This window comes from Eschscholzia californica, unplaced genomic scaffold (assembly GCF_041429995.1).
Source record: "Eschscholzia californica isolate CP2 unplaced genomic scaffold, dmEscCali1.0.p SCAF_2, whole genome shotgun sequence".
In the NCBI taxonomy this organism is placed as follows: Eukaryota; Viridiplantae; Streptophyta; class Magnoliopsida; order Ranunculales; family Papaveraceae; genus Eschscholzia; species Eschscholzia californica.
Window position 1 is genome coordinate 7,292,837 of NW_028238309.1, and position 23,991 is coordinate 7,316,827.

Sequence of the window (23,991 nt, forward strand, 5' to 3'; positions counted from 1 at the left end):
ATTAAATTATGTTTTATTTTCAAATGATATTATCATATTTCAATCGTGATGAACAGACCTAACTCCGGCGAAGTTTTCCTTCGCCGGAGTTTAGAGAGAGAGAGGTGAGAGATTTTCAAAAAAAAAAAATATTTTTTTTTTTTAGAGAGAGAGAGAAAAAAAAAGAAAAAGTTTGAAGGTCGCCGGCCGGAAATTTGGCCGGCCGGCGACCCTGCCGGTGAAGACGATGATGTGGCTGGTTTTAACGAGGTGGCAGAGAGAGAAAACATGTTGGAGGAGAGAGAAAAGAAATGGAAGAGAGAGAGTAACGGTGTTATAACGGAAGGGGGCCATATGGGTATTTCTTGTAAAGTAGGGGGCCAGGCGGGAAGCTGGTCACAAAGTAGGGGTCCATTAGGGAAATAACCCAAAACAATTTTGATCAAATCACACATCGCAGTATACTAGGCCTTCGGCCTTCCTATTCTTTAAGACGTTTATCTACAAGATTCACAATATGATGAGGAAGGCATTTCTACCTGTGGAAAAGCTTATATGATCAAGACACACTTTGAACGATCGAAAGAGAAACCAGGATACCTAATAAAAGCAAACAACAACCATTTTCGTATGAAGAGATTGGCTCAAACTGTTTACCCTCTTTATTTCCTCCCAAACAAACAAAAGCCTGAGAATGTGATAGAGAATCTTGACCAACACTATTTCAAGCCTCGTGAATATTCAGTTATCGATTCGTGTAATGGGTTTATTTGTATGACAAACTTTTGTAATCAAAACATCATCAAAATCTGCAATCCAGCTATGAAAACATTCTACCGTATTCCAAAGCCAGTAACCGTAACTATAGATGTGGCGTTCGGTTATGATTCAACCAACATGACATACAAACTTTTTCGGCTTTCCACAACAATGAATGACTTCAACTGTAGACTTGAACTATTGACTATAGGGGTGGATTCTGTTAAAAACTGTAATTTGTAATTTCTAAGTGTGTTAGAAAAATCTAGAGGGGAGTAAATGAGTTGTGGTGGTCTTCAAGATAGATGGCTCTAGATAAGTTTAGACTAGAGATAAGCTTAGACTATGACTTGTAAGTTCCAATGTGGAAGTCTCTAATGTGCTAAATCCTCTACTATAAATAGAGGTGTTTTGTAATGTTGTTGATTAAGCAAAAAACAAGTTAGAAAAATCAGAAAAAAAATTAAGTTATCTAGCAATCAAATATCTTTCTCAAGTTATATAAATTCATAATCTTCCTTAGCACCCAACAAATTTGGTATCAGAGCCAGGTTATCCCCTTTATCTATTTCAATCTCATAAAGAAATGACAACACCATCTTCAAATTCCACCTAATTCCATACCAATTTTTGATGGAGAACACTATGATTATTGGAGCATTCAAATGAGGACAATTTATGTATCACAAGATTTATGGGAATTAGTTGATGAAGGTTATGAAGAAGAAGGCAAAACAATAGCTCAATTGAAAGAGTTAATTAAAAAGGACGCAAAAGCATTGCAATACATCCAACAAGGGGTTAGTAAATCGATCTTTCATAGAATTATGGGTGCAACTAAAGCTAAAATTGCATGGGATATTTTGAAAAAGGAATTTCAAGGTTCCTGATGCAGGGAGATTTTCATGAGATATTCCAAGTATCTTGGATATCTTAAAATCTAGTTATTTTAGTAGTATAATATTTTTGTTCGTACAAAATTATTATTTTTAGCAGTTTTATATTTTTTAGTAAATCTTTTAGGGTTTTAGATTATAGTATTTTATTTATTTTGAAGTTGTTATTAGAATTTGATTAGGTTTAGGAAAGTAGTATTTTATTTATTAGAAATTGTTATTTGAGTTTGATTAGGTTAAGGAAATCCTAAGTCTATATAAAGGGGGATCTAAGAGTTGTTTTATTCATTCAAGTTTATCAATAAAGTTCAGCTTTTTAGTATTAAATCTTCTTAGTTTTGGTTCTATAGTCTTTAGACAAAGATCAAAGACTTTTTCTGGGTTCTATAAGGTTTAGACGGAGTTCTAATTCTTTTCTGGAATTTTCCGCTGCGTCAGTTGGAATTTTCCGGAATTTTCCGCCGCGTCACTCTGCTCCTAAGAATTAATTCATTCCGACCTTTGGGGACTGTCCCCGGTGACATCTCCCTCTGGTCATCGTTATATTTTGATATTAGTGGATGATTAAAGTAGATTCACATGGATTTACTTTTTGAAAACAAATTGGGAAACCAATCAAAATAATCCAATTTGGTGGTGGTTAATTCGTTAACACTGATTTCTCTAATTTCTTGTTCAAAATGGAATACATCATCGAAGGTCTTGTCCTCACACTCCTCAACAGAATGGGGTAGCCGAAAGAAAACTTAGACACTTAGTTGAAACTGCTCTATGTCTTCTTCATCAAGCTATTTTTCCTCATAGCTTCTGGTTTGAGGCGTTTCAAACTGCGGTTTATACTCTTAATCGGATTCCCACTTTAGTTCTTAATGGTCTATCTCCCTTTGAGAAATTTTTTCACACTCGTCCTCACTATAGTGATCTTAGAACTTTTGGATGTAGATGTTTTCCATTACTAATTCCTTATCGAAATTCCAAATTCGATTCTAGATCAAAACCATGTATCTTTCTTGGATACAGTCCTAACCACAAGGGTTACAAATGTCTGGATCCATCGTCTTCTAGAGTTTGAATGTCTCGCCATGTCTTATTCAATGAAGAAATTTTTCCATTTTTGTCTCATATGTCTTCGTCTTCTTCATCTGAGATTCAAAACCCTAATCCCTCTTTTACCTCATTGAGTTGGACGGTCTCCACCACTTGTATTTCCACCTATCCATATATTCCTCATTCCATTGGTCCTACTCAGAAAGCGTCTTCTGTCCTACTACCACCCGTCCCTCCTTGTACAATTGGAAATCAGTCTGCAACGCGTATTCACCACGCGCCTTCTGTTACTCTACCATCTGTCTCCACTCTTCCAACTGTCGTACTCAGACCTCTCCTGTGCAAAACTCGTCTCCACCTCTTGCTCGTACTGGTCCCATACCCTCCACGTTACCTTTATAGAACGACACATTTGCTCCCACCACTCTCACATTTGTCCTCTCTACTGACCATCTGTTTGCTTCTTCTAATCCACCTCTTTGTCCTTCCAGTTTACCAATTCCTCCATTAATAGAGACACTAGCTTCTTCAACCATCAATTCTGAACATGTCATTCCTTCTCCACCCTATCCACCAAAATCAAACACTTCTATTCACCCTATGATTACTAGAACTCGTGATGGCACACGAAAACCAAAGGTCCTTCTTACTAAAAACATGCTTTGTTTCTATATTTGATGAACCAACTACCTTCTCTCAAGCATCTAAACATGCACATTGGCAACAGGCGATGGCTGAGGAAGTTGCTGCTCTTCGCAAGAACAACACATGGACTTTATTTCCCCCTCCATCTAATAGTAACATAGTCGACTGTAAATGGATATTCAAAGTTAAACAAAAAGCCGATTGGTCTTTTCAGAGGGACAAAGCTCACTTGGTGGCTCGAGGTTACTCACTGCAACATGGAATCGATTACGATGAGACCTTCAGTCCAGTGGTAACACCAGCTACAATTAGATCTATAATTTCTTTAGCCATCATAGGTAAATGGTGTTCTTAAGCAACTCGATGTGAAAAATGCGTTTTTAAATGGTGATCTTCAAGAGTTGGTGTTTATGAGTCAACCAAAGAGATTTGAAGATCCCTCCAAGCCTAATTTCGTGTGTCAATTAAATAAGGCTATCTATGGTCTAAAACAAGCCCCTCGAGCCTGGCATCATCAATTCAGGAGTTGTCTTCTAACGATGGGATTTCATCAATCTATCTATTATCCTTCTATGTTCTATTTTAGATCCTCTACAGATTTAATTATTCTTTTAATTTATGTTGATGATATACTAGTTACAGGTTCATCTCCTAAACAAATTTTGGATCTTATTAATAACCTCAAGGTTAGGTTTGATATGACGGATCTCGGCAATCTTAGTTACTTTTTAGGCATGGAGGCTCATCAGTCCTCTAATGGTCTACAATTAACTCAACAAAAATACACTACTGATCTCTCTCGGTTTGGATTATTGGGTTCCAAATCAGTCTCTACACCAGTAATTACAGGTTCCAAATTGAAAAAAATAATGATGGTCAAAAGCTCTTTGATCCTACAATTTTTAGAAGTCTGGTGGGGGTTCTTCAATACCTCAACATCACCAGACCAGATGTTTCCTATGCCGTTAATCAGGTATCAAAGTTTATGGGTTCATCGACGACCACTCCTCTCATCGCTGCTAAAGGGATTTTGAGATATTTAAAAAGTTCAGTTGATCATGGTTTGGTTTTCCGGCGAGCCACGTGTCTTCCTCTTATTGGCTATTCCAGTGTTGATTGGGCTGGGTCCCCCGATGACAGACGATCGACATCTGGCTATGGAGTATTCCTTGGCCCTAACTTAATAGGTTGGGCATCCAAAACCCAGCCCACGGTGGCCCGATCCCTTACCGAAGTCGAGCATAGGGTTGTCGCCCATACAACTGCTGAAATAATTTGGGTAAAGAACCTTCTTCTTAAATTAGGGTTTCATTCTATCAAACCTCCAATTATCTACTGTGATAACATTAGTACTACATATCTTGCACTTAATCCCATTCTTCATTCTCGCAGTAAGCACACGACGATCGACTTCCATTTTGTTCGAGGAAAAGTCAAGAATGGTTTACTCAAAGTTCTATTTCTTCTCGGTGATGAACAATTGGCCGACATCTTCAACAAAGGGTTATCCTCTTTAAGATTTCATGATCTGACTTTCAAGCTCTCCCTTCTTCCTGGGTGTTTGGCTTGAGGGGGGGGGGGGGGGGGGGGGGGGGGGGGGGGGTGTTAATTCTTGTATTACTCTTTTACTTAGTTGTATTTATATTTGTATGCAAGGGTCTATCTGTATTATTTACATTTACTCCTTCTCTATAAATACAACAATCCCTTATTGCTAGGGTATCTTGAATTCACCAAATTACAGTATGCTCCTAATCAATCTAGTAATGTACTGCAACATTAAGTGATAATAATTTAAGATTGTTTTGTATCGTTTGACGCAGACGCTCTGTTAAGTGATTAATTGAGTTCTTAATTAAGATGTCTCATTAAATCGACCGTATGATATACATCGAGCCATGGGGGTAGTATTTTAAAGGTAATTGGTCTATATCAAGACGATATTTAATCTTTAGGATCTCAAGTATGCTTAATACCTCTTGACATTGTAATATTCCAAGTTCCATTTAGTTGTAGATTAACATACGTCATGATCTGAAGCTCAATCTAGTTGAGTGATAACATGTATGTCCTTCTGGTACGTAGTAATACAACAAGATTCAAATCCTACAATTTCTAGAGAGAAAAAAACGCGAGCTGTAATTGTATGATGTTCTTACCCATACGGAAAGTACTACATATATTCAATAGTTATTTCTTGGGATAAAAGTTCGATCGTGTTCATGAAACTAATTAACATGCAAAAGGATAAGAACTAGATAATCACGGTACAAACACACGAGCCAAAGGATACAACAATGCTATTAATAACTATATGAATTTGAACTAATTATTAATACTAAAACGAGGGTCTTCATTTTCTACATCCACTTAATGACCCATAATCCTCTACTTAACCCCAGATGAGTTCTTCCAATACAGATCAAGAGATAAGTAGGTGAGAAGAACTTAATTAAACTACAACAACAAGGTGTTTTGTAACGGCTATAAGACGTTATAAATAAGGCACCGTCACAAAATGGTGTTCGTGACGTCGACAAGTCATCAGAAAGAAAACCATCACAAAAAACCCGTCGCTAATCTGATTTGTGATGGCTCTGCCTGTTATTAAAAAAAACATATATAACGACTTTTAGCCGTTATAAACAAAACTCTTGGTGTTCTCAAAAGCATAATACTACGGCGGGGTGAAGCACTGAAGTCTAATACAAGGCCATAGGTGATGCCCCTGCTGAAATTGTTTGGAGTCAATGTTTGTTTACCAAGTGGAACAATAAGGAACATTCTCCTCCTACACTTGAGTGTGATAACCTTAAAGCATCTCAACTAAGTATGTTTGATTGAAGCGCTTTGAAATAGATATGGTTGAAATTAGCAGTCTTAGGTCATGCACATTTCACCTCAATATGATACTCTAGAGTCTGGAGTGTTCTCTTGCGGATCTCTAATTATTCTAGTCATAACCTATTATATTTTGATTAAGTAAAAAATTTCCTGTCGAACAATGACTAATTTTTTACTATCAAATTATCAAGTTCTAAGGGGACAAATAAAGTATTTTAGAGACTCGCGTGGGAGATGCAAAAAATAGTGGATCTCGACTCTTTCACCTAAGAAAGATGACTCAATCGGCCCCTTGACATCTATGACGATTAGAGTTTTTCTTGAGTCTCCCATGCGAGATGCTCTCAGAATTTATATTTTTATTTTAGTTAATTACCATGCTTTTACATGAGGATATGGTACATTAATAAGGCAAATATTCTATTTCAGTGCTTAATTAATTTGCAACCGTGGGTAAGAAGACGACTTTTTTGCTATGAAATTATATAAACAGTTGCTTTATAATATGTTGTGTTACAATCCCTATCCGCACAGAAAAAAGGTCAATATGCACATCCCAAAACCGTCATCAAATTCCTTCATTGCACTAAATATTTTCGTTTACAAAAATTAACTTCTCTGGGAAGTCTATCTTGTAAGAAAAATAAATTTTAGCGCATAAGGTAAAAGGTGAATATGATCCTAATAAGTGCATTCTTTTCAAAGGAGAAGAGTGGAAATATTGAAAGCTTTGTCGCTACTTCTAAGGGATATTTAAAGAAATATTGCGTTGTTTTTCTTTTTTCTTACTCCTTCAGCACTCTATAATAATCTAAATGGTTGGAATAGGAGTTCTCTCATCGACTACATCTAAGATACTATTTCAAATGCCAACAACCCTTGGTTGGAGTGGTAAGAGGTATAATCTTCTACCTTAGAGGTCAAGGGTTCTAGGCAACGCTGAACAATTCAAAAAAAAAAAAAATACTATTTCAAATACCTACATGTAAGATACTGCAATCTACATGTATCCATCCGCTCACTATTAGAGGATCCAGTAGCTGATTAAGTAGGTTTCTAAACCCTAGATATATCAGGGAGGAATAGAATTTCTCCTTCTTAATAAGTCTTGCCGTGTTAATATCCGGAACTCCTAACAGAAGCCTTATTCCTAAACTCAGATAATATTTGCTCACATGAAAAATTCATAACCAAATTTAAAGTTTTCTATACTTATGGATGAAACCTCAATAGTATTCAGGAAACCAATTAGTTGAGATGGTTTTCAAAACGAAAGGAACCACAAAAACCCAATAAAAGCACCAAGAGCCAAGGCTAATAGTACAAAGTACCAACAAACATACTACAAAGTACTGTATCAATCTGAAGTAAATAGTACTACTAGCTAATAGGATGTTCTTTTTCTCAAGCCAGGCACTTGATGAATGTTATCGATCTTCCGTACCTCATATGACCATGACCTCTTTCACTGCAAATCAAGAGACAAAAAGTGGTAATCATTCATTGTGTAAGATCTCCAAATTAGTCTGCGTAACATAAAAAAGAAAGACAAATGATCACTTGTACTCATGGAGCAAAAATTATACTTACACTACGAAATGATAGTTTCAAAATGATCGATAACTTGCAAGTCCGTCCAGGTTCCTAGCCCAGAAGTCCGAATTAGTCTTGCAGCCCGTGTTTCCAAATTAAAGAAGACCAATTTGTTCCTCCCTCTTGACAGTAGAATTTCATTATGCCTCACGCTGGTCGAATGTACCCTCATTGGAACTGCAGCCTTTGTTACCCAACTGGGCATTTCGAAACTATATTTTCTTACCCAGGTCGACTCGTTGTCGGTGGGTATCTGAAGTACATAGACTTGCATCTCCACTCGGTTCATCATGCACACAGCCAAGCTCCCATTCAGTTCAAGCAAGTAAGGAGTAAAAGGATCCTCCGCATTCACACAAACAGGCAGAACATGAATTCTGTGCTCTTCAGTAGTTATATCGACCGATAATACTGAACTAAGTTGTTCGCTTGGCCCTAATATCCAATGAACCGCTCCAGCCGCCTTAATATGCTTGGTTCGGTTGGGGATATAAGGGACGAGCTCCTTTTCTCTCCAATTGGAACCCCTACCCAAAGTCAGTATTTCAAGTCTAGACATGTCATGCGTTGAGGGGTGATTGAATGCAAGCCGAAACAGTTTGAATATCCTGTTGGTTGAATCACAACCTAAAGCCAAATGTAAAGTTCGGGTTGTTGGCTTTGGAGCTGCAAAGCATTTCTTCATAGCAGGATTGAAGATCCTGATGATATTTGGATTAGCAAAGACCGTCATACAAATAAATCCATTGCAGGAATCCATTACAGAATAGGAACTAGGCCGGAAAAGGCGTGGGTTAAAAACCTCTACCACATTATCTGGCTCGTTTCTGTCTGGGAGGAAATATAGAGGGTACAAAGTTTTTGGCAATCTCAGCATATGCATTTGGCAGTTATTTGGTTTTATCAAGTATCCTGATTTCTCTTTCCATCGTCCGAGGTGTGTCTTGATCGTATAAGGATGTTTGATAAGACATTTCCAAAGCTTACAAACTCTCTTGTTCTCATTGAGAGTCTCGGCAGGTAATCTTGAAAAGATATCAACAATAATCTCCACAGGGAACATGTTCAAGTGGACGTTAACCATGGTATATAGATTAACCTAAGAGAGAATAATGCAACAGTAAATCAATTTATAGTCAACCATCTTGAACTATAGAAACTACATAATTTAAAGGATCCAACTAGAACACAACAATCATATGACATTTGCTAATCCTGTGATCTTGGTTTATGGAGAAAAGTTAAATAAAAAATAAAAATGAGTTGAAAGACTATGCATGCCAACAAAACAAGAATCTCCTTGCATAATACTTGTAATAATGTTGTACAAATTTTGTTCTTTTAATAAACCATGGAATATTTTGTAATAATGGTGTGCATTAATATTGGGACACTTACAATACATATTGCTCCCAAATTTTCATAAATCCAAAAATGTAAATTAATTTTCTTTTTTCCTAAATATAATCTACGATTTAATTGTAGTATAATTACCCTCGCACGTCTATTATTTATTCAATGTCAGACTAGTAACAAACTTATAGAGATCGAGTTAGTTCTATACTTATTTACGTACCTTGAATTTTATGAACTATTACCTTATTTCTTAAAAGTAGATTTGCCATTGAGATTCTTTTTTGTTAACTACCATGCGTAAAAATGTGGTTACCAGGCAAATGTCTACTTCAATTCCTAATTTATAACACTGGCTAATAAGTATAACTGCAATTTTCTTCTTGGTGAACTATTAACCGTCACTAAACAATACATTTTGTAACCGTTTTCCTGCAGTCACAAGAGAGAAGCCAACAGCTACGCTATAAACCGTCACCAACTCCATTACTGCATTAAGTTGTCTCCTAAGAAAAATTGATTGCAATAATGAAAATCTAAATTTAAAGAATTGTTTTGAAAGGAAATATCAGGAAATTTAAAGCTCCATCCCTACCTCTAGGTGATGTTTAAAAAAGATGTTGCATTTTTAGCCTTTGTTTAGTGGCTTCAGATTTCATCCCGAACAGTTTGCACTGTCAGAATATGAGTCAATAAGAAGCTGACGGATCGTGAGCTATAGATATTACTATAGGAGTTCAGGACCTAATATCTCGAATGACCAATATGTGCGTATTCCTGGAGTCACGAAAGAGAAGCCAAGAGCTACGGTCCAAACAGTCACCAATTCCATTGCATTAAGTTGTCTCCTAAGAAAAATTGATTGCAATAATGAAAATAAAAAATTTAAGGAATTGTTTTCAAAGGAAATAACAAGAAATTTAAAGCTCTATCCCTACTTTTTTGGGATGTTAGAAAATCTAAAGGTCTATCCCTACTTCTTTGGGATATCGGAAACTTAAAGCTCTATCACTACCTCTAGGTGATGTTTAAGAAGATGTTGCATTTTTAGCCTTTGTTTTGTGGCTTTAGATTTCATCCAGAACAATTTGCACTGTCAGAATATGAGTCAACAAGGAGCTGAAGATCGCGAGCTATAGATATTACTATAGGAGTTCAGGACCTAATATCTCGAATGACCAATATGTGCGTATTCGTAAGCCTGTTCCATCATCTCACTAATTACTCCAAATTCTACATGTATGATCCTAATCAATCTACTAATCTACTGCAACATTCAGTGAGAATAATTTAAGATTGTTTTATATCGTTTGACGCAGACGCTTTGTTAAGTGATTAATTAGGTTCTTAATTAAGATGTCTCATTAAATCGACCATATGATATACATGGAGCCATGGGGGTAGTAGATTTTAAAGGTAATTGGTCTATATCAAGACGATATGTAATCTGTAGGATCTCAAGTATGCTTAATACCTCTTGACATTGTAATATTCCAAGTTCCATTATGATCTGAAGCTCAATCTAGTTGAGTGATAACATGTATGTCTTTCCGGTAATACAACAAGATTCAAATCCTACAGTTTCTAGAGAGAAAAATACGCGAGCTGTAATTGTATGATGTTCTTACCCCATATGGAAAGTACTACATATTATTCAATAGTTATTTCTTGGGATAAAAGTCAATCGTGTTCAAGAAACTAATCAAGATGCAAAAGGATAAGAACTAGATAATAACGGCATAAACACAAGAGCCAAAGGAAACAACAATGCTTTTTAATAACTATATGAATTTGAACTAATTATTACTACTAATACGAGGGTCTTCATTTTCTACGTCTACTTAATGACCCATAATCCTCTACTTAACCCCAGAAGAGTTGTTTCAATACATATAAGGAGATAAGTAGGTGACAATACAAAAACAGGGACTTTTGGCGACGGTTTTTAGTGACGGTTTTCTGAAAACCGTCAGTGAAAGCTGGTAATTCTTCGGGCACTCCCAAAATCTAACAACTTGGGTGTCTTTCCCGTTTGTGCCCTAGTTTCCTGTTCGAGAGAAGGGAGAGAGAAATCGACCAAGAGAACGAGAAAGAGAGAAATCGACCGAGAGAACGAGAAAGAGAGATGAAGGTACCAAAGTGTAAACCCTAGAAAAGCTTAGACGAAGCTGCTGATGCCGAGGTTTGTTGTTTCGCACTCTAGATTCTTCATTCCTCTTTGTTTATAATGTGACTGTGTTAGCTAGAATCTGAGGTTAAATTTATATACATGTTGTTATCTTTTGATATGTCTGTGTTTGAATTCGAGTAGTTTAGATTGTAATCTTGAAGGATTGAAAAGCTAAGTTCTATGATTAAGATTATTCTCTTATTATCTCCCGAAATATTCATAAGGCTACAATTTTTACTTGAATTCTTCACTAGGACTTTTCCAATCATCTCCTCCTTGCTCAGGCCAAGACTAGCAAGGAAATCCACGACACTCTTCAGTTTTGAGTCGATGTTGTAGCTGACAAGCCTTGGGTTGAGCAACAACAACTTACCCAACTGTTTTTCTCGGATCCCCAAGGATTCTCCTCAATGTTGTGAGAGACTATGCGAAGGAATTTCGTTATAGCCAACGTAACCTAACTTAGTTTTGTTCCTAAGGTCGATAGACACTGAACCATAGGCACAAGTTTCTCATTCAGACCTAAAGTAAGAATCTTCGGGCACTTGGAAACAACAGCAGGAAGCTTTCTCTCTTGAATACCAATGCTTTTCAAGTAATCCCAATTCTCGGTTGCTCGTTCTCTCTTAGCACAAATCGTCGCTAATAATCGCTTTTAGCAGTGGTTTTATAACTCGTCGCTACCAACTGTCGCGAAAAGTATCCCCGACGGAGGCTTCCACGACGGATTCTGATCCGTCACTAAATAGTTTCTGCGACGATTTTCTTACATTACCGACAGTTTTATGCCGTCGCTAAAAGTCTCCATTTTTGTAGTGTGAGGATACTTAATTAAACTGCAACAACATGGTGTTTTGTAACGGCTATAAGACGTTATAAATTAGGCACCATCAAAAAATGGTGTGACGTCGACAAGTCATCAGAAAGAAAACCATCACAAAAAACCCGTCGCTAATCTGATTTGTGATGGCTCTGCCTATTATATAAAATCGTTTATAACGACTTTTGGCTGTTATAAACAAAACTCTTGGTGTTCTCAGAAGCATAATACTACGGCGGGATGAAGCACTGAAGTCTAATACAATGCCTTAGGTGATGCCCCAACTGAACTTGTTTGGACTCACTGTTTGTTTACCAAGTTGAACAATAAGGAACAATCTCCTCCTACACTTGAGTGTGATAATCTTAAAGCATCTCAACAAAGTATGTTTGATTGAAGCGCTTTGAAATAGATATGGTTGAAATTAGTATTTTTTGGGTCAAGCACATTTCACCTCAATATGATACTCTAGAGTCTGGAGTGTTCTCTTGCGGATCTCTAATTATTCTAGTCATAACCTATTATATTTTGATCAAGAAATAAAATTCTGTCGAACAATGACTAACTTTTTACTATCAAGTTATCAAGTTCTAAGAGGACAAATGAAGTATTTTAGAGACTCGAGTAGGAGATGCAAAAAATTAGTGGATCTCGACCCTTTCACCTAAGAAAGATGACTCAATCGGTCACTTGACATCTATGACGATTAGAGTTTTTCTTGAGTCTCCCATGCGAGATGCTCTCAGAGTTTATATTTTTATTTTAGTTAATTACCAAGCTTTTAAATGAGGATATTGTACATTAATAAGGCAAATATTCTATTTCAATGCTTAATTAATTTGCAACCGTGGGTAAGAAGACGACTTTTGTGCTATGGAATTTTAAACAGTTGCTCTATAATATGTTGTGTTATAATTCCTATCCGCACAGAAAAAAGGTCAATATGTACATCCCAAAACCGTCATCAAATTCCTTCATTGCACTAAATATTTTCGTTTACAAAAATTAACTTCTTTGGGAAGTCGATCTTGTAAGAAAAATAAATTCTAGCGCATAAGGTAAAAGGTGAATATGATCCTAATCAGTGCATTACTTTCAAAGGAGAAGAGTGGAAATGTTCAAAGCTTTGTCGCTACTATTTCAAATAAATCAATCCAAATACCTACATGTAAGATCGATACTGAATTCTACATGTATGATCTAGTAAAAATTATAATCTAAAGTTGTTTAAAGCCGCTCACTATTGGAGGATCCAGTAGCTGATTAATTAGATTTCTACTGAGGATGTCTATTTTAATCGACTACGTGGACATAAGAATTCAGCTTGAATTCAGACATCAACTATAATGTTGGGATGTTACTGGATTTCTCTTCTTCTGAGAAAATCTATTCCTCCCAGGGAGATTTAAGGTTTGGACTCCCTTTCTTAAAATTGACTTGCTGTTTGGGTTGTCTTTTTCCAGTGTTGCATTTTGGACTCCTTTTTTTGAAAAAGAGGTTAAATATAACAAATCCTAAATACTTTGGACTATTTTACCCTTCTTTTCTTTTTCTTCTTCTTCTTCATGGTGTCATTCCACAACTCCATTATCAACTTCAAATAAAATTCTTCAATGATCAAGAACCTTTGTTACATGATCAAGAACCCTAAAACCAAAAAAAGTTTCATATTCATAATTCACCATTAAGAGATTGTGATCTGTTAAATTCAAACTACTTTTAATCTTCACTTTACTACTACCTCAGTGCATTTAATAGGCATCAATTAATATAAATTGTAATTCCTCTCTCTCTATAAATCCCATTGAAGTCAATGCTTTTCAACCTGCACATTAGGCATTAGTAGATTGTAAACGCGAACGACAAGCACGCGAAAGGCTTGAAAGAGATCCAAAACACTTTCATCTTCGCCATGAACAGATCTAGAGAGAGAAACAACGTCTTATTTTATCTCGTTTTTCTCCTTCTCATCTCAGTAATAGCCCGAATCTTGAAGTGGCGTACGAATTGGCTTCTTGGCGTTCTACTGATTTGCTCCTCATCCATGTTAATAAGGGTAAAAGACAAATATTCCTACCCAAGAAATTCAAAGGAAATATTCTCATATGTATCTCCAAGATATGGATGCACTAGAATTAGAATTATTTTTATATTTACGTTATTTATTTCCATCCATTTTAATTCTCTTCTAGTATAAATAAATATGGAGGTACATGGTTTTCCCAATCCAAAAACCTAAATCTTTCACATGTCTATGTCTGCGATTGGATCTTTATAGGAGCAAGCTATATTCGAAATTCAATAACATAAGATCAACACACTATATTAATGACTACCAGCTTGTTGAAATTGTCAAAAAACATACCATCAACTTCACTTTCAGTTTCAGTATCAACCTCATCTTCACAGAACTCATATACTTTAGTCTTGATATTTAACCATTTCTTCACAACAATTTAAGGTCAAAATGCCTGCACAAATCCAAAACTCTAATTCCATTAACACCCACAAACATAACTATGAATTTATAAAAGCAAGTGATCAAACAGTTTGTAGCCATGTGATGCAGGCGCATCTAAGACGGCCCCACAAGGTCACACGACCATGGCCTAGTCGGCCAAAGATTAGCAGTTTAGTAAGAGTCCTAATTTAAGTATGATTCATATTGAATCTAGGTTTAGGAAGTTTCATTATTTCAGTATCTCTATTATTTAGGAAAGTCCAGTTTGTGTCTATCTAGGAAAGTTTAGTAGTCTATAAAAGGAGGTCCAGTCTTTGTTTATGATTCATATTGAAGATAAAAACCCCTTGAAGTTTAATAAAGTTTAGTTTATTTACAGTTATTTACCGTTCTTCGTTTATTTATATTGTTCTTCTTTTAATTCCGCTGCGACTACATCATGTGGTATTCAGAGCCACCAAAGTTTTTGGCTAATGATTCTGGAAATTTTTTTCCAGACCAATTAAATCAGTTTCAATCATATTCTATTCTTCAAGAAGATTATAATCAATCAGATTATACTCATGAAGGAATAACAAATCGATACTTATGCGCATCATGTTTGTATGCAAATAGAGCTTCGTACGATTATCATTGAAATCCAGGAGAAACCGTACGAGAAAACTCATCACAACATCCATCTTTTTATTATCCGACCAAAACCGAACCACCACCACCACATCCGTACTCTAATTATACACCACAATCTTTTCCTTGTCAGTACCAACCGTCACCACCACCACCACCACCAGTGTGTTATACACCATCACCTTCATCTTATTATTACCCGACACCATCCTCAGAAATACAACCACCACCACCACGACCACCATACTATTATTATACACCACCTCCTTGTTCATCACCGTATTCACCACCATCTTCAACACCACCTCCAAACTCTTATTATTCACCATCACCTCAATCATCATATTATTCTACGCCTACAACAGTTACTACAACTTTTGAAGTCGAAAGAAGGAACATTGAAAGAGAACATGTAAGAGAAATTTTACCACCGCAACCGTCTTCTCTTTTTGGAACACTTCAATCACTTAAGTACGAAACCGATAGGATGAAAAATAATTGTGACAAGTTCGAGGCCTTATTACTTCGACCATCTTCCCCGCCTATTATGTCCACAAACCATGAAGAAGTAAAATATACTCAAGAAGGACATGGCATGAAAATAGAAAAAGATAAGTTCGATGTTGATGAACCATACTCCGATGATATTAAAGAAGATAATTTCCGATTTCATATGGATAATCTAGAAGATCAAAACAAAATCTTGGTTCAAACTTTTTGTGACATCACAACTTCCGCTACAGAAGAGTTTTGTTCTTAGAAAGTCATAACTGGGATCCCGATTCTTCTGTCTCTACTTTCGTAGGGAACAATATTCCCATCACCGACAATCTCACTAACCCTAATTCAAAATCGATTTCTCCTTCCTTTCTTCCTCTATCTCCACCATCAGTTCCATCTATTATCCAGCAACTTTCAATTTCATCCAGGTTTAAATCAATGGTTGCTCGACCAGACATAAAATATGTCACACCTGCTGCTAGACGTCCTGGAGATGACCATACCCTCTTTGATTTGAATAGTCATTCTGGTCCTGATTCGTCAATCATGGGTATATCACGAGAACCTAGGCACAAGAGACGTGCAACTGGAGGCAAGAAGACGGCTTGGAGGAAGAAGCAAAAGTACAAGCTTGGAAGACAACCAGCAAACACAAAGATTTCAAGCTCCAACATAGTTCGAAGGGTTAGGGTTCGTGGAGGAAACGTTACAAGGAGAGCCCTCCGATTAGATACTGGAAATTACTCACGGGGAAGTGAAATTGTTACTGGAAAATCTCGCCTTGATGTGGTATATAACACATCTAACAACGAGTTGGTTCGAACACATACTCTAGTGAAGAATGCCATTGTTCAGGTTGTCGCCGTTCTATTAAAGCAATGGTATCTCCGACATTATGGTCTTGCTATTAGGCGTAAGAAGAGTACTTTCACTAAGAACGAAGTTGAGAGGGATAAAGCTGTAGTGGAGGAAGCAAATAAAAGCACCCATGTTGTAAGGAAAATTGAGAAGCGTCAAAACGCGAAACAGAAAGTTGCACTCAAGGGTGTAGGAAAATTTATTGATGTCACTGCTACTAAGTTGGCACAGATTGAGATGAAGAAGGGGGAGATTTCTAGTTCGGGAAACATCTATGAAACCGTTGTTTACAAATTGAGTAAGGAAACAACGAAGGAAGAAGAATGTGACGTTGAAAAAGTAGTTGAAGAGAAGGAAATTGATTCCCTGTTTGAAGACATAGATTTTTACTCCACCCTTTCCAATGGTGGATTCAAAGCTATTAATAGGAATTTATTTGCAGAGATTATGAAGCCAATTCGGAAGAGTCCGAGTGATGCCGAAATAGTTGTTTCCGGTGTTGTTCTTGTTGGTAGATCAATTGGGATATTGAAAGATTGATTCCTTTTGCCGGATTTCTTTGAAGGACAGGAGCTTTGCACATGTATGTCCCTTGTTGAAGGTGTGGATTACAGTGTTGTGGTCCTCGCTGCTATTGTGAGTGGTGAGGGTACTGAGAAGGTTCATGACTTATCATTACTGGTAGTCGCTCCTCTTTCTCTAAGGTTGGAAATGGCTGAAAATGTTATGCTTTCTTTAATTCCTAGGAACACCACTACTCCTACCAAGAAGGCACAGGTCCTCGCTAATTACTCGAGCAATCAACCTATTGTGTTGATTACGTTACATGTCGGCAAGATAGCTATAACAAGAGACCGCAACTTGTTGGTTATGGTTTCTAGACTTAATGAAGTTGAACGTGGAATGTTAGTCCAAGTTAATAAAAAGGAAGAAGCAAACAAGGTCATGCATCAGAAGAAATTTAAGTTTTTTTTTTTAAAAGAACAATTTGGTATTTGCAATCTTCCTCGTCAAACTACATCATGGGTTTTCGTTTGTCGTTGGTGACTTGGTCCCTTTCTCTATCCATCGGATTTCATACACCGTTCGTGCAAAGTGGAAATTACGAATCGCCGTGATAGGGTTCATCGTATGTGGGTGTATCAAATTATTTTTTTCATCGAAACGGTTCGGGACGAACCTTCTGGGGAACGAGGAGCTGATGCAGGCGCATCTAAGACTGCCCCACAAGGCCACACGACCATGGCCTAGTCGGCCAAAGATTAGCAGTTTAGTAAGAGTCCTAATATAAGTATGATTCATAATGAATCTAGGTTTAGGAAGTTTCATTATTTCAGTATCTCTATTATTTAGGAAAGTCCAGTTTGTGTCTATCTAAGAAAGTTTAGTAGTCTATAAAAGGAGGTCCAGTCTTTGTTTATGATTCATATTGAAGAGAAAAACCCCTTGAAGTTTAATAAAGTTTAGTTTATTTACAGTTATTTACCGTTCTTTGTTTATTTATATTGTTCTTCTTTTAATCCCGCTGCGACTACATCACCATGAATTTAACAATATCCCAGATTTTTTCACACTCAAAACGATAAAAAAAAACAGAAACCAAAAACAAAGCACTTATCTGGCTTCATTAGACGCAAGACCCAGATGCTAACTAATTGAGATGAGATCATTCTAGAGAGAGAAACTAGATATAAGAGGATTTATAGAGAGAGACTGGAATACTCCATTGTTTGATGATCAAAATTGAAGAGGTTGAAGGAGATATAAATGTTGATAATGGTGAAGTTCATCTTGCTTAGTTAAAAAAAAATGTAGGGGTCCAAAGTGCAATATTGATTATAAAAGGGTAGAGTGGGAATTTTCTAAAGTATAACTTAAGAGACGGAATATTCTCGGATGATTCTGTTAAAAGGGAGTCGAAAATGCAACTTTGGAAAAGGGAGTCCAAACAGCAAGTCAATTATAAGAAAGTGAGTCCAAACAACAAATCTCCCTTCCTCCCTCCACTTGCTCCCTCCCCCAGCCCTCCAGCTGATGTGGCAACACCTAATGTGGAGCAAATGAAGAGAAAATATACTCAAATTAGATGTTTCCACATCAACTGGAGGGTTGGGGGAGGGAGCAAATGGAGGGAGGAATATAATTTCTCCTTCTTAATAACTCTTGTCGTGTTAATATCCCGAACTCCTAACAGAAGACCTATCCGTGTTAATATCCCGAACTCCTAACAGAAGCCCTATTGCTTTGAAGAAAACCAAGAGCTTCAATTGTAGCTCCTGTACTTGGGACATCGAATGGTCTACTTAATCTCCTACCTTGTATGTTAGCTAGACAACAATGGTAGTTTCATAACCAGACGAACTCCTTCTTTATTGACTAGTTGATAGCTTTTGAGAATTAGCTCACTTTCTCTTCTCTACTTGATGTGGTAGAGTAAGCTCTTAGATATATTCCACACCTTATTCAAGTCCCTAAGAGATCTTATATGGAGTTCTAAGTTAGAGTCCAACCCTAATTAGATTCCTACGAAGTTTTGTTTGTTCTTTACATTCTATAGTGGAGATAACATCAATGTCTTCTTACTTATTAATATGTTTTGAATGATGTTGTTGATTAATGTCATTCAAATTGTCTAATGCAGGTCCCAAAGTCTCGCAAAATAAATCTGCAAACATTCACAAGTTAATTTAACTCGTAAGTTCATTCAACCATCTTTTTAGTTTCTCTTAATGAAAAGAATTGCTTCGCTTAACTTTTTCACAGGATTATATCTCTCCAAACTCCCTTACATTTCTCACAAAATGATCTAACCTTTCTTTATTGTAAGAATGCAAGTAGTTCATCTTTGTCATCTTCTTCGTTGTTTTAGTTTTTGTAGATTCTCATTTTAGTGACCTTCCGAATTTATAAAGGTAATTGTAATTAGTTTTCTTTCTTGATTGTTTGAATTTTAAGTCTTTTTTAAAAATTTTGTTTTTTCATGTCTCTCTACATTTCATGTAGTCTAATCTTCAAGATGTGACGATAGTTTGGATTATTAATTTATTAATCTTTTTATTCCTTTATATTACAGGAGAATGCTACAATGAATCGGATACGAAGTAGAACAAAGAAGATAAAGAAGAAAGAGAACCAAGAAGCAGATTAGTTGTTATTTTTACTACATCTATTTCTTTCTTTCGTTTTTTATGTACAATCTTATTTAATTTTATCTGCGTTCATAATTTCATGATTAATAGAAATTAATTAGTTTTGATTTATTTTGTTTAACATTAATGTAGCAAAGTTATGTTGGTTAATATAGATTAAAACCCTACTTTTCCTGATTGTGAGATCTTTATGTATGTTCACTCTAATGTTTAAGATTTGATGATACTATAATTAACCAGATTACAATCTGAGTTATCTTAAGATTTCAGGTTTAGTAAGTTTTACATTTTTTCTTACGTATAATGTTACATGCATGTACAAGCGTGAGCACGACTCCGACATCATGCACCATTAAGACTTAGTCGACCGTGACGACCTATATATTATTACTCAAAGGCCGTTAGTCAAAAGGGATCTGTCGCGCCCATCAGGTGCGGTAGACACCCAATATATATATATATATAATGTATATAAGTGAATTTTGAAAAAGTGTATTTTGGATTTTTCGGTCATGTTCCCTAGGAACACAAGATAAAACATTAAATTGTTCCTTTTTTTTAGTATATAATTTTCCGCTATCTTTTTTTCAAATGAAAGATATGATATCTTCACTTTTCTTCACAGGACATCCCAACGAGGTTGACACCTCATGGAGCACAATATCTTTTCAACTATCTCTTGGATTGTGTTGATTTCAAGATTTCGAAGTTAAAAGTAGAATATAATTAAGACCCTTCTATATATACAAGATATTGTTTTGTTGGATTATTTGGGAGTTCTTTCTTGTGCTTCTACTACATATTTTTTTTGTGTCAGTGAGCTTGTTGTCCAAAGATATTTTATCTTCTTAATCCATTAACTAGGTTTCTTCCCGCTGCAATTTCTTCAGAGTGTGCTAAAAAACAGGTATCTGCATATACTTACGTGTTAATCCTAAGTTATTTTCTTCTTGTATCATTTATTATAGTAGATTTAAAATGAAGGAAAGAGAAACAAAAGACCAAATAAGACACTAAATGTGAGTTTAGTCGACCAATTTGAATTGGTTTTTTATTAGAATTGGTTTTGTTAATTTTAAGTATAGAATCTTGATTTTTTTCAAACAAAATTGGTTAATTCAACCAATTTGAATTTGTCTGTCAAATTATAGTTACAGCTCCAGACCAAAAATATAAAATGATGTTATCAAGGCTTCAAAAAAGATAAAATGATTTCATCCAGATAAGGTATGTTCTTAGGTGCCTTCTCAGTAGCTTAATTTACAGTAAAAGAAATTGTTACCTAGTTTCTTCATATGGTACTAATCATCAAGAGTACGAATCACCAAACTTGCTAAAAAAAAGAAAGAAAAATACCGTTTCACAACTTTCCGAAAAAAAAAAATTTCTCACGAAAAAATATTTTCTATGAGGAAACAATTACCCAATGGACTCGAGTCTAAGTCTCTGTTATATTAACTGATTTTTTGTTAAAGCAAAGCTATTGAAACATAGAAACTGAAAAATATTTCTTTTCTTTGGAATTTCACTCAAAACTTAGCCTGACACTTCCTGAGCACATAGTCGTTCGTATCACTACATAGTCGTTCGTATCACTAACTAAAATAAATTTATTAAAACAGACATTCATTGACACGTAATATTCTAGTTTAGGGGGTTTCTTCTGCCATAGAAAGTAATGACCCAGAGTACGTACACAATGGGCTAGGGTGGCTCCCATTTCGCTTTACCAATCGTAAGGGAACTCTGAATACAGGCCTAGATCGTTTATACAGACAAACTTTTTGGATGCTAAGATCCAAAGTCGAAAGGCTAACATCCCCGATCAAAGTCGAGCTCTTACCGCTTTTCAGCATAAACTCTCTCTGTAAGCGAGGTCTTATTTCGAGCACCAACAAGGTCGGAAATACAATCCGAAATTGCAATTTTTGAAAACATTCAATTTCAATATTGTCCGCGCAAGATTAATGAAGTTGCTCACTTATTAGCTAAGCTCGCTCTTAATGAGAATGTAACTCAAATTTGGGAGGTTCCTAATACCCCTAATTGTATTGTAAGTCCATTGGCGAAGGATAAAGCCAATAATAAATAAATTCTAGGCATAGATATATAGTTTATATTAGAGATTAGATGAATCACATACTCCTATACTAACAATGTATATAGTAATATATTCTATGGGTTGTTAAATGAACAAAAATAACTATTCATACAACATTATTAAAACTATTTTGCATTAAGATTCTTGTTTTGTTGACATGCATGGTCTTTCAACTCATTTTCATATATTGTTTTTGAAAATTGTGGTTTCTTGCCTCTAACCAAGACCACAAGATTAGAATATGTTATAGGTCGCGGTTTTGGGGAATAAAGAAAATTCTCCGGGGAATAAAGACTTTTCTTAAAACTAGTAAGATTGACTTTTATGTTTCTTTTTTATTGCTAAGGGGTTTCTAATTTTAGAAGATGCTATAACTCATCACCTCTCTACCACCTCATCTTCTCGCCACCTCATCATCTTCTCCGGCGAAGGTCGCCGGCCGACCAATTTTCCGGTCGGCGACCTCCGAACATAAAAAAAAAATATTTTTTTTTCTCTCTTCCTCTCTCTCTAACACTCCGGCGAATGGAGACCTTCGCCGGAGGTCCGCTCTGTTCATGGACAGACCAGATCCGGTCTGTCCACGAACAGTATCACATGTTTTGAGCTAGTTTTGAATCTTTTTTTTTCTCTTCTTTTTTTTGTGTGTTTATCTTTTTGAAATTATCTATCTCGGACAGTATCACATTTTAATTTATAGACGAAATCTTATAATTTATAGTCGAAATCTAAAATCAAAATTTCGCACACGTACTTCACGCACGTACATTATTTAGATTTGAGAGCCTCTGTTGGGAGCCTGACGTTGGAATTGAGACAAAGCCCCGGGGCTCCCAAAATTCAGGGGCTCCCAAAATTGGGAGCCCGAGCACCACACTGGCTTTGCCCTTATTACCATTCACACAATTTATAATGAGAGAGGAAATTAGCAAGAAAGACACGTTAGTGATGAGATATGAGCCCTTAACATCTTGTTTAGTTTCAGTAACCCAAACATTATCTAGATCTGCAATCCTGCTATAAATTAAGCTTTTGGATTCCACAACCATTGTCCTCAACTTTAGATTTGGCTTTAAGTTGTGATTCAACCAACATGACATACAAACTGTTTAGGCTTTTCATTCAATCACCCCACAATGCATGGTATGTCCAGACTTGAATTAGTGACTATATGTAGGGGTTCCAATTGGAGAGAAAAGGAGCGTGTCCCTTATCTCCTCCAACTAAACCAAGCATATTAAGGCGGGTGGAGCGAACAACTTACTTCAGTAGTATCGATAACTATAGACATAGCAACTGAAGAGAACAAAATTCATGTTCTGTGTGAATGTGGAGGATCCTTATACTCCTTTCTTGGTTGAATTGAATGGGAGTTTGGCTGTGTGAATGATGAACAAAGTCTATGTACTTCAGATGCCCACCAACAATGAGTCGACCTGGGTAAGAAAATATAGTATCGAAATGCCCAGTTGGGTAACAAAGGAATAATGAAAGGGCTTTATTTATTTTGTCTTTTAGTGAATTCCACGTCATTATGTCATCCTCTAAGTAATCCTCTAAGAAATCGTAGCATCTCCCATATACATTTAGCATAAAATTTGTCAAAAGCTTTTGCAAATCTAGCTTTTCATTTATTCATTACGAAACAACAATTACTCCTTAATGATTTGAGGCTTGTATTTGACTCAAACAGTCCGTCTAGCGATTGAATTGGTTGCGTCAGAGAGACTCCTAATGTAAAACAAGAATGCGAGCTCCCGATTCCTAGTCAATATATGGTAAAACAACTAATCACAAACAATGGGAAACATTAAAGCACAGAATCATTACAAAAGATTTAAGCACACCCAATCTTGGAAAATTATTACACATTGTCAACAACAAATGATATCTATTACCAAATATAACTCTAATTAATTTAAGCTCCATATTTGTCTCATTAAATGAATTGTTACAAGTTCTATATATACAAGGCTTTGTTTTGCTCAATTTTCTTATGGGTTTTCATTTTCTTCTTCTTAATCTCAACTAGTCAAGGGTTTCTCCTGGCTGCAATATCTTCAAGGAGTGCTAAAAGCAGGTATGTCTACATATACATGTTATATTCAATTTATTTTTAGGCTCATCATGTAGTACACACTAGATTTGTAATAGAGGAATAGTCCACGTAACGCAAATAAGCATTCTT

The 23,991-nt window shown here is 36.0% G+C and overlaps 1 protein-coding gene and 1 pseudogene across 1 annotated transcript; one reads left to right on the forward strand and one right to left on the reverse strand.

Moving 5' to 3' along the window:
* Positions 1-7,761: 7,761 nt before the first annotated feature.
* LOC147555787 (F-box protein CPR1-like) lies at positions 7,762-8,847 on the reverse strand. Its single transcript, XM_086658534.1, has one exon. It carries the CDS (start codon positions 8,845-8,847, stop codon positions 7,762-7,764), a length of 1,086 nt encoding a protein of 361 aa, XP_086514660.1.
* Positions 8,848-16,241: 7,394 nt separating this feature from the next.
* On the forward strand, positions 16,242-17,093 carry LOC147555788 (small ribosomal subunit protein eS8 pseudogene; annotated as a pseudogene).
* Positions 17,094-23,991: the final 6,898 nt, after the last annotated feature.